This window comes from Geotrypetes seraphini, chromosome 8 (assembly GCF_902459505.1).
Source record: "Geotrypetes seraphini chromosome 8, aGeoSer1.1, whole genome shotgun sequence".
NCBI classification, from domain to species: Eukaryota; Metazoa; Chordata; class Amphibia; order Gymnophiona; family Dermophiidae; genus Geotrypetes; species Geotrypetes seraphini.
In genome coordinates this window covers 57848990-57861532 of record NC_047091.1, presented here as the reverse complement: position 1 = coordinate 57861532, position 12543 = coordinate 57848990, and the positions used below count along the sequence as shown (strand labels likewise).

Sequence of the window (12543 nt, the reverse complement as noted above, 5' to 3'; positions counted from 1 at the left end):
TCATGCATCTCTCTCTCAGCCTGTTCGTCACATTCTGGATGCCTCCAGGAAGCCGGCCACTCTCCAATGTTATCAACAAAAGTGGACTCGCTTTTCTTCCTGGTGTCTACTTCATCATCATAATCCCACTTCGTTACCGGTAGAACAGCTGTTGGATTATTTGCTCTCTTTATCGGACCCTGGTCTCAAGTCTACATCCATCAGAGTACACCTCAGTGCCATTACTGCTTTTCATGAGCCAGTTCACGGAAAACCTCTCACGGCTCATCCTCTGGTTACCAGATTCATGAGGGGCCTTTTCAATGTGAAACCACCTCTTAAGCCCCCTCCGGTTATCTGGGACCTTAATGTGGTTCTCTCCTCTCTCATGAAGCCTCCTTTTGAACCATTGGCCACAGCTCATCTCAAATTTCTCACTTGGAAAGTGGTCTTCCTTATTGCTCTCACCTCTGCCAGGAGGGTCAGTGAGTTACATGCACTAGTGGTTGACCCACTTTTCACTGTTTTTCACCATGACAAGGTGGTTCTTCGTACTCATCCTAAGTTTCTGCCTAAAGTGGTCTCTGACTTTCACCTCAACCAGTCCAATGTTTTACATGTATTCTTTCTTTTTTTTTTTTTTTTTTTTAACGTATTTTTATTAACAGTGGAAACACACCGCCCAATAGGGCAGATGAACAAACTTCTGTGAGTCACAAACAGTCCATTACAGGTTAAATGTCAAAACCCCATTCTCATCCTGGGGAACAGGCTTTCATACTTTGGACTGTAAGCGTGCATTGGCTTACTATCTAGAACACACCAAACCTCACAGATCGTCTCCACAGCTTTTTCTCTCTTTTGATCCTAACAGGCTGGGTCATCCTGTTTCTAAATGAATGATTTCCGCCTGGCTTGCTGCCTGCATTTCGTTCTGCTACGCTCAGATCGGACTCGCACTGGAAGGTTCTGTCACGGCCCATAAGGTTAGAGCTATGGCAGCCTCTGTAGCTTTCCTCAGGTCAACCCCTATTGAGGACATCTGCAAGGCTGCTACCTGGTCCTCAGTTCATACTTTCACTTCTCATTACTGTCTGGATACATTCTCCAGACGGGATGGACACTTCGGCCAATCTGTTTTACAAAATTTGTTTTCCTAATGGCCAACCGTCCCTCCATCCCTCTTTGTTAGCTTGGAGGTCACCCATCAGTTAAGAATATGCTGCCTGCTTGTCCTGGGATAAAGCACAGTTACTTACCGTAACAGGTGTTATCCAGGGACAGCAGGCAGATATTCTTACGTCCCACCCTCCTCCCCGGGCTGGCTTCTTAGCTGGCTTATCTTAACTGGGGACCCCGCGCCTCCGTCGGGCGGGAAGGCACTTGCGCATGCGCGGTGCGGCCTACTGGAACTTTCTAAGTTCTTAGAGTGCAATCACTCTAAAATTGTCCGTACCGGGGCTCCGTCGGTGCCGTCACCCATCAGTTAAGAATATCTGCTTGCTGTCCCTGGATAACACCTGTTACGGTAAGTAACTGTGCTTTTTGGAAGTACAGTAACTCTTTATGTGGGAGCTAAGTGAATAAATGTTTAGAATACTATCAGTAACACATGCATAAGTGTGCATTTACACCCTAATTCTATATAAGGTGCTCAAAATTGCATGCGTAAATATGGGTGCACACCTAATCTGTGTGTGCAATTTAATTGATAATAAGCTAATTAGCGCCAATAATTTGGTGCTAATAATCAATTGTCGGTGCTAATTGGAATGAATTAAAATTCGTGCACAAATTTGTGGGCACCAGATTCCACGCATAAATTTTATGTGCAGATCTGAAAAGGGGGCACAACTATAGGAGGGGCATGGGCGGAGCAGGGGCCTTCCTGAAGTTTGGCACTCTGCACCTGATTTAAGCCTGAGAATTTATACCAGATTTTTACTTGGTGTTTGGGCATGGATCCTGACCCCAGATACTTTTTTTTTTTTTGTTCAATAATTTTTATTATAATTTGAATAATACATTATCCAATCACATAAGGAAAAAAAAATAGAAATCTCTGAACAAATATACATAATCATTCATATATACATAATTCTTTTTTAAGCCCACTAAAACGGGGAGACATAAGACATATATGCAACAAAAAGGTATAAGGAAAAGATAAAAGAATAATTCTCAGATCACCTATGCGATCCTCGAAAACATTCCTTACTATACTAGGGATATATTTCACCTCACATTTCTTAGTGATGAAACTAAAAAGAAAATTAATCTTATTTCTGTTCTCGGGCCACTAAAAATTGCTGTAATTGAACAGGATCCCAAAAAACATATTCAACCTCTTTTAATTTAACTAAACATTTACATGGAAATTTCAAATAAAAAAGACGCCTCTAGAGCCAAAACTCTAACTTTTAAACGCAAAAACTCTTTCCTTCGAAGTTGAGTGGCTCGAGAGACATCAGGAAAAATTCTAACTAAATCACCACAAAACTTTGTTAATCTGTTTTTAAAATAAAGCTTCATAATTAACATTTTATCAATCTCACTCATGCATGTTATTACCAGTGTGGATCGATTCTGAATCACATCTTGAGTATCTTCCAGAAAATCAGTCAAATGATCCACATCGTGGGCAGATTCTTTTTTTTTTGGGGGGGGAGCATAATAATAATTATTTATTGGAAAATTCTCCGCATTGGGCAATCCCAGTATTTCTTTAAAATATTTATTTAACAAAACATCAGGTGAAAGTAAATGAGTTACAGGGAAATTGACCAAGCGGAGATTTCTCACTCTATGCATATTTTCCATAGATTCAATTTTAGCATGTGTCACCGTAGAATCTTTAACAGCAGATATTGAGACTGCTTGAAGTGTATTACATTGAGCGTCCCTGATGTTTAGTCGTTTATCCAAATAACTCAAATTGGAATCCACATTTTCTAATTTATGAGAAACAGCATGTAAAAAGTCCATTGTTTGTTTCATCGTAGATCTAAGAAACCATTCAACCCTAGAAATACCTAACCACAAATCTTTAAGGGTAATATCTTGTGCTTCCTCTGTACTTGGTTGGTCCTCCACTACACCTGAAAAATCCAGTGCTTTAGGTATTTCACTATAAACTAACTTATAGACCTGAGTGGAGGGCAACTCTTGTACAGTGGATATAGTGGGAATGATATTCCCAATTTCACATGATATTGGATGAAGGGGAGGAGATCGTTCAAGGGGGCTCATTGATGCACCTGATAATGAAGAGTTTGTGGTAATTGGAGCAACTAAAGAGTTTTCAGATACTAGTGTTAAGTGCCTGTCCATGGGACCAGAAATGGCTGGCGTAGAACTCTTTGGTTTAATTTTCTTTTTCCCCATGTTTAGCTAACACAAGTATACAATATTTACCACCTACTGTCCGTTCCGGCTCCCCAACTCCTCGTGGCTCCAAGGGGCACCCAAGGGGCCTGGTGTGCCCCTTTGGGCATGCCCCTTCGGCCGCAACCGCAGCGGCAGGTTGAATTTAAGGCATTGGAGACGGACCCGGTGACGTCAAGGGTCCGTCTCGATGGATGCCTGCCAGCGGGGGTGCCTGCCAGCAGAGTTGCAGCAAAGAAAAAACGCTGCTACGGTAGACTCAGGGATGTCAGTAAGTCCAGCTTGCTTCCCTCAGACAATTGTCCGGCTCCCGGGTTAACCGCGGCGGTGGGTTGAATTTAAGGCGTTAGAGACGGACCCGGTGATGTCAGGGGTCCATCTCGATGGATGCCTGCCAGCGGGGGTGCCTGCCAGCAGAGTTGCAGCAAAAAAAACCCGATGCTACGGTAGACTCAGGGATGTCAGTAAGTCCAGCTTGCTTCCCTCAGATAATTGTCCGGCTCCCGGGTTAACCGTGGTGGCGGGTTAAATTTAAGGCGTTGGAGACGGACCCAGTGACTTCAGGGGTCCGTCTCGATAGATGCCTGTCAGCGGGGGTGCCTGCCAGCAGAGTTGCAGCAAAGAAAAACCGCTGCTACGATAGACTCAGGGATGTCAGTAAGTCCAGCTTGCTTCCCTCAGATAATTGTCCGGCTCCCCCTGACCCCAAATACTGTTCTATAATCGGTACGCAACTCTGAGCACCATTTGTAGAATAACACTTAGCACCAGTAGCATACCTGGCTTGGTGGCCACCCAGTGTAGAGCACCCCCTCCTCCAGACAGTAGGGAATGCATGGAGTGGTCGCAGGGCCACAGTCCACATGCATGTGGCTGTTTGCTCTGCTAGTCATCTGCCCTGGAACAGGAAGTTGAGGTCAGAAGGGGTGGGGCCAGCAGAGCCGATGGCTGCATGCTCGTGTTCTGTGTACCTGTGACTGCTCCATATACCCGCCCAACTCCTTGCACTGGGGGGTGAACTGCCCCCACTGTCCTACCCTTGGATGCTAAAGCTTAGTGAAAATTTTTTTCGGCTTCCAAATTTGGGTGCCATTTATAGATTGAATACATAATGCAAATACATGCTGCAAATGTACCTAACCACTATTCTGTAACTATCCCTAATTCTATAACCTTGTGTACCCAAATGTAGGCTTAGTGCGCAAACTTGCGTGCACAATATAGAATAAGGTCAGTTTTGTGCACAATTAAATGTATAATTGGAGTTAACAGTCAATTATTGGCTTTAAATGGTATTAAAATTAGCAGTTGCACGTGCTCTTAGTCGCTAGTCATTATTCTATTGTGTAAAACCTTTAGGGGGTTTAGACATGGGAGGGACATAGGCAGGCCTGAGGTGTGCCTATGAGTTAGGTGCATAGGTTATAGAATACTGGGAGTTATTTACTCAATATTTAAAACCATTGAAAATTTGCCGAGAAGCAGATTTAGATTATACATTACAAGAGAGTGAATGGAGAAACTTCTTTCTCCATATTATACTTCTACCAGGTTTGCTAATTGACTGCAATCTATGTATTTTTTTCGCACATACAGAATTTTTTGGATTCCTATTAAAATTAATTTTATAAACTCCTCTGTCTAAAAACTGTTGGACCTGCAACTCTGAACAAGGAACCTTGAAACACTTGTTTGAATGCACACATCTTCAATCTTGGAAAAACATATGGGTTACTATATGTAAGATCCTACCTGTTAATGGTGAATTTAAACATCTACATCTTGTATTACATTCTAATCTAATCTAATCTAATCTTTAGGTTTGTATACCGCATCATCTCCACATCGGTTTCACCTCCTCTTTAAACCAACACAAATGTTTATGTTTATTTAAGATTTGATATACCGCTTCTTGTTGAGGTATTAGGGGTGAGGGGGTGTCATGGTTGGATACAGTTATAAATGAGTATTGACTCTTCTTGAAGGCTCTGAGCCTGCCGTGGTCCCTGTTAAATCTGGTAGGAAGGGTGGTAGAAAGACCAAAAAAGGGATTCATAAAACCCACAAACCACACTATCAGATAGATCAGCTTGATGATATTGCAGACTCTGAAGGGGAGGACAGGAAAACCCTACCCAGTAGTGCTGCCCGATTCACAATTCGAATCAATTCACTGATTCATTTCGGGTTAATCGGTTCGAATCGATTCAAAAACAAAAAAAATTTGGCCTCCCGATTCGGCGACTGACCCTCCCCCCTTTGCCCCCTAAAGCAGGATCGGCAGAGCTGCCTCTTGCTGGCCAGCCGCTGCCACTCCTGCTTTAGAGGGCGAGTGGGGAGTATCAGTTGGGAAGTGTTTTGTCCAACTTCCCCCCTGTCCTCCCGGCATCAATTTACCTCTTTTCAGCAGCCTGGATAAGATCGCTAGTGCTAGCGATCTTAGCAAGCTGCCATTGGATCTTCTGAGCTGCCTTCTCTCTGCTGCGGTCCCGCCCCTCTTCTGATGTCAGAGGAGAGGCGGGACCGCGGCAGAGAGAAGGCAGCTCGGAAGACCCAATGGCAGCTTGCAAAGATTGCTAACACTAGCGATCTTATCCAGGCTGCTGAAATGAGGTAAATTGATGCCGGGAGGCCAGGGGGAATATGCAGGCCTTAGGGGGGGGGGGTTGTACAGGCCTTCAGGGGGAATAGGCAGGCCTTCAGGAGGGACAAACCTTCAGGGGAATGGGCCCTGGTGTAGAAGTACACAGAGGGAGGGAGGGGAGGGGGGTTCAAAGAGACGTGCATATGCCGGACTATGGGGGGGAAAGAAATAATAGGTCTAAAAATAGAGGAGAGGGAGAGAGATGATGGGCAATGGGATTTAGGGAGGGAAGGAACAGAAAGGGAGAGAAGTTGGACATAAGGGATGGTGTGGAGGGGGGATAGAGATACTGGAGGGTAGCTGGGAAAAGAAAGGGAGAGATGGTGGACCCTGGGGTGGTGGGGAAGGAGGGAGAGATGCTGGATTAAAGGGTAGTTGAGAAAAGGTGGATCTGTGGATGGAGATGAAAAATAGGAAAGATGCCAGACCTCCGGGGGAGGGAAGGGAAACGGAAGGGGAGGAAAGAGATGGCAAATGGATGGTTAGCACGAAGAAAGAAGGAGACCCTGGCAAGCAAGTTATCAGAAGACAACCAGAGCCTGGGACCAACAAGATTTGAATAATGACCAGACAACAAAAGGTAGAAAAACTAATTTTATTTTCTGTTTTGTGATAACAATATGTCAGATTTGAAACGTGTATCCTGCCAGAGCTGGTGTTAGACCGCAAATGTGAGCTAGGATTTAACAGAGAGAGGAAAAGTCTTTTTTGTTTGTTTACACCACAGTGCCAGTGTGGTTAGGAGAAGGCAAAGAGGGTGAAGAGGATATAAAAGGGGTGAAGAGGTTATAAAATAAACCCACCAGGGTGTTTAAAAAAACCCCCACCCAATTGGGCAGGAAAATCGAATCGAAAAATCAATTAAATAGACTGAATCGAATTGAATTGAATTTTTTTCTCCTGAATCGGGCAGCACTACTACCCAGTCACACCACTCTACATAGCAGTCCTAGAAACACCAGTTTTAAACCTAATCCTATTGAAGCAAGCCAGGTAATTTTTCCAGCATCCACCAGGGGAGGCCAAGAGAGCCACAAGCTAGAACAAACTCAGGCAGGTAAGGACGTAGCTCTCCCCCTGATGAGCCTGCAGACTTCTTTAGGCTGTTAGAGAGGATAGGGAAGAGGAACAAGCCTCTCCCCACTGAGGAGGTTTCCAGCTCCAAGCAGGGTAATGGCCCAGTCCTCGTGGAAATAGACTTGGCAGCAACTTCTCAAGAGAAGCAGATGGGATTAGAGGAAGAACTAATTCCTGCAGGTCTGTTCCAAGAATCTGAAGTAATGGATTTGAGTGTGGTTACTAAGCATTACTGAGAACATGGCAGTGTGTGGTTTCTGAGTTTGGCACTCTTTTTAGATTACCCTGATTTGCTGCTTTTGTTTTCCTGTGGTTACATTTTTCTTTTTTGTTACCTGAGCTGGACTGTTTGTGGAGACATTGGAAGGTTCCCTGGGTTTCAAAACCTCAATTGTTTGGACTTTGTATGGGGTGCGACACTAGTCTGTGTCCTGAAGAAAAGGACAATGTTTTTTTTCTTCTCTCACCTTATGATTTGTGCACTGCTGTTTGTTGGCTACAAGAGTTTCTGTTTTTACCTTGGGTAGGGAGCTGAGTCTTGGCCTAAGGAGGAAGAGATTTGCCACTATCTGAGTGGGCATTTTGGAGCTGATTACTGAGCTACAACATGAAGCAAACCTTAGGCAATTCTCAAGGCTCCAGCACTGTTTTCTTTTCTTTAGCTTGAGGCTTCTGTGTGTTCAAGTAGTTTTGGAGTACTTGGACTACTAAAGCATATAAATACTTACTTGGAGTCTGCATTAGGCAGGCTCGGAGCAAAGGACTCTGAAACAAACTGTTTAGAAAAGTAAGGTTTTTTTGCAGGGAAATCCTGGAAGCTATACAGGATTTTTCCTTATTGTTTGTTTTGCTGCATTGGAGTGTATTGAAGTGCTTTGGGCACATCCTGACATTAAAACCGTATTGGATTGCTTGCAGTGAGAACTTTGTGGTTTGTGTTTTGTTTTTAAACCCTGCAGGGCTAACTCCCTACTGAGTAGCACACCTGAGTTCAGTGCTTTCTGTGGCCACCAGGGGTGCTGTTGTCCTAATCGTGGGAACCCCAGTGGCTATAATATGCAGGGATGGGGTAGGAGGGGGTGGATTGGGTAATAGGATTTTGTGGTCACTGCTGTATACCAAACTGGAACATTCGAAGCCCTTATATGACTTTGTTTATCAAGTTCTTGTGTGAACTGTTTATTTCTTTTGTGTTCTCAATAAAAAGATTTCCTCTAATAAACCAACATGAATGTTCTCTAATAGATACTTTAATTTCACTAGCTCTCAAAGTGATTCAATATTACACTTCATAGTGGAATCTTGATTGTACCATTTATAGATATGAAAACTATATGCTAAAAAAATCCAATTGAATAAGTATGTTTAAGGCAAAATGGTCTCTGTTATCTTCATTTGTCAATCATAATTTTTGATTGTCCTTACCATCTTTACCATTTACTGTTGCTTTTTTGTTTATTACTTCTCCATTTGGAGGTCGACTTGCTCCTCTTTTATGCATATGTGAAAATCAACAAAAAATACTTAGACTGAAAAACATCTAACCTTCCAGGAATGGCTCCTGGCTGGTTATCTCCCACTAAATATTGTCAGTTAGTGCTTAACAGGTAGCCAGTTATATTATACAATATAACCGGCTAACCAGCGATATTCAGCCATATCTCCGGCTAAGTGTGGCAGCCAAAATAGGCCACCAAAATAGCTAGAATATCTTTGACCGGATTAAACCTAACTGGCCAGCGTTGGAACTTGTGTTTTTTTAATTAAGACAGTTTTCCTTCAGCTGATTGGACTCCTCCCTTGCCTCTTCTGCTGTACTAAATATAAATCGGCCATAAAACACCCAGATATTTAATGTCTGTCACCAGAAACAGCCCAGCATTGAACATCTGGGAACTGTGGGAGTCAGCTGGGTTGACTTCTGCAGTCTGAATATTGGCCTCTATCCACAGTTAAGTGTGAGTACTTATTCTGCCTCTAAAACTGGGCATGAAACTGTGGACTTCCGCATGGACCTGCCATTATAGAATTTGTGCTTACCATCCTCAGACCTACATTTTTGTGCTCTTTCTTGAAACTATCCCATGTGCATATCTCCAATAGTGTTTAGTTTGCAGGTGAGTATACAGAGGCAGGGTGCAAAATTATGCACAAAGTTACAGCAGCTTTATGGCTGGAATAAGTGTTAAGCACCTGCAGAAATACATATCCAGTTATGCGAGTGAGCTACAAGGGAAAGTAGGTCTATAAAATATGGAGTGGAGGAATGGGTAGATGTGAATTACTTGTTTACTGTTTCCAAAAATACAAGGACTAGGGGGCTAGTAGTAAATTTAAAACAAACTAGAGAAAATATTTCTTCACTCAATGTGTAATTAAATTCTGGAATTTGTTGTCAGAGAATGTGGTAAAAGCGGTTAGCTTGGCAGGGTTTAAAAAAGGTTTGGATAATTTCCATTAAGAATTATTAAGATGGACTTGGGAAGTATTATTAAGAAGTATTATTAAGATGGACTTGGGAAAATCCACTGCTTATTTCTAGGATAAGCTGCATAAAATCTATTTTACTCTTCTGGGATCTTGCCAGGAGCTTGTGACCTGGATTGGTCACTGTTAGAAATGGGGTGTTGGGCTTGATGGACCTTTGGTCTGCCCTATTATGGCAACTCTTATGTTCATATGTTTCTTTACAGACTATGATCTAATCGGGTGCCCTCTGGGAGCCTATACACAGGTACACAGTTATAGAATTATACCTTTTGTGGCAAGACAGACTTTTATGGTTCTGTGTGGCACAGCTATAATCTAATCTAATCAGTAATCTTAAATTTCGCTGTTTTTCAATTCAGATTCAAAGCAAATTACAACAAGAGAAACCCTACATTAAGGGGAGCACATATACTTAAAACATTATTACACAAAAGGTTAAAGTCAAGAGTAACATTTTTCAAAATGTAGGTCTTTAAGACTTTATGAACATAAGAACATAAGAAATGCTGCTGCTGGGTCAGACCAGTGGTCCATCATGCTTAGCAGTCCGCTCATGCGGCGGCCCTTTGGTCAAAGACCAGCGCCCTAACTGAGACTAGCCCTACCAGCATACGTCCTTGTTCAGCAGGAACTTGTCTAACTTTGTCTTGAATCTCTGGAGGGTGTTTTCCCTATGACAGACTCCGGAAGAGCATTCCAGTTTTCTACCTCTTTCTGGGTGAAGAAAAATAATATCCAAATCTAAGATTCTTATTTCTAATGGAAGACTGTTCACATCTAAACAGCCTGATAAGAAAATGATCTACCAGTTGACTCTTCTAATTACTCTAAAAACAGTTGGAAACTGAAGTTTAAAACTACAGTTACTCCGTGTAGTAATAAAATGAACTGGAACGCATAAAAAGAGATATTTTACCATGGCTTAATACTGAATACAGTCTGAAGCTAAAGAATGAAATAAGTTAGGAAACCATTAAGCAGCATCTGAGACCCGTGTGATCCCTTTATTAGCATCAATAAAGTTAAACTGTTTCCCTCCTCGTCAGCAGTTGCATAATATAGAAAAGGCAAAGCAATACAGCCAGCTGGAACAGTGAATTACGGATACATTTCACCACTAACAGGCTCTAATTCAGACAGGAGTATTCAACACATTGTGACAAAATCAGAAATCTTAGCATTTGCTTGTCTTGAAAACCTCCCCAATGTTGTCCAGTGTTGCATTGGTTATAAGGTACCCGCAGAGCTTAGGGAGGAAGCCAGGAGGGCAAGCAAAGGTCTGTAAAAAACTAAATTATCTCCAGAAGTTATCTAACATGGTAAAGCAATCTAAACACTGGTTAGCTTGGTTTTCTAGGGATGTGAACAGGGTGTTCCTAGTATTTGAAATCTATATGATACACTGTCTCGTAACCATTATTGTACATGTAAAGCATCTGGTCATTTGGGTTATAATTCATGCTTCCCACTGTCTCCATCATCTTTTCCATTATAATGCTAACTTTTTCATCCTTCCCTGTCTTGGTGTCATACTTGTAGAATATTTCCTCCTTATGGGTGCTCACAGGTCTGGTGGCATACAGTACCCCACAGACCATGAAGGCATTAGTTACTCCAAGCTTGTACTGAGATGTGATCCAGTTTCTCTGCACACTGAGGGTGGTAAAATTTAGTTTCCCAATGATAATGTTCCCTCTGTTTTTCTCGGTGGCATAAATCACCCAGAGCCCTTTCTCATCATCAGCAAAGTCCACGTCTTGGAAGGAGCCCCCAGAATAGGGAAAGCGATTGTTGAAGACGGCATTGGGGAGGACCTTGCGCGTCACCTGTTTTGTCTCCAGGTTGTACTTGCATATTTTGTTGGAGTTGAAGCAGTTGTAGAGCATGCAGTTATTATGCACGATCATGCCACCACCCTGCCCACTGTTGGTGTGGTTCCAACGGCTGGTGCCATTAATCAACTCTGAAAGTTGCTTCTCAGTTGGATTCCTGAACAGGGTGAGGTCTTTGTATGACCTATAGGTATGGAATGTATCCAACATACGGCCATCTGCCTCAAGGGGTGCCACCCAGTACATGTTCTTCATGCTGCTGTTCATCGAGGAGTCTTTGCCCCAGGCTCCATGCCTGTTTTCGGGGCCTCTCCAGTTGAGTTGTACAATGGTAGGACTGCTGATACTTGCAATGCCTTTATGGTCACACATACCTAAAAGAATATAAAATCAATGCCATGTACTTAGATTTCTACATCCAAAAATTTGAAACAGCTGGCATTTAACATAATAGTTATACAGAGTCTACAATATACTGGGTGGTGTGGAATAGGTAGATGTGAATCACTTGTTTATATTTACCAAGAACTTGGGGGTACACAACAAAGCTAATAAGGACAAAATTTAAAATGAATCGGAGGAAATACTTCTTTACTCAATGTGTAATTAAATCTGGAATTCGTTGCTAGAAAATGTGGTAAAAGCAGTTAGCTTATCAGGGTTTAAAATAAGTTTAGACAATTTCCTAAAAGATAAGCCCATAAGCCATTATTAAGATGAACTTGGGAAAATCCACTGCTTTATCCACTCAGGATAAAGAGTATAAAATCTGTTTTACTCTTTTGGGATCTTTCCAGGTACTCATGTTCTGGATTGGCCACTGTTGGAAACAGGATCCTGGACTTGATGAACCTTTGGATCTCAGAATGGCAACACTTAAATTCTTATACTATTAAGTAGATTGTGAAACATTGATGCAAGGAAATTTATTTTTAGAGGAATTGAGAAGATTCTACTCTGCCACCAATCTAACATCCCCATACTATATGGGATCCATCCTGACTGCCACTCTGCTGAGGGCTCCTTAGTACTACATTCTTATGCATTACTTATTAAACTTATATAGCCATGATACCATTATTGTGACCATTGAAAGCACAATACTCCAGGAGTAGGGTTACCAGACGTCCGGGAAAT

General features: G+C 42.4%; 1 protein-coding gene across 1 annotated transcript in view; it reads right to left on the bottom strand.

Annotated features, from left to right (window-relative positions):
- Positions 1 to 10559: 10559 nt before the first annotated feature.
- LOC117365071 (olfactomedin-like) overlaps positions 10560 to 12543 on the bottom strand; it is a 103919-nt gene continuing 101935 nt past the window's right edge. The window contains exon 7 of the mRNA XM_033954986.1: positions 10560 to 11780. Coding sequence (XP_033810877.1) covers positions 10951 to 11780 — 830 coding nt within the window. The 3' untranslated portion in view covers positions 10560 to 10950. The remainder of the gene's footprint in view (positions 11781 to 12543) is intronic.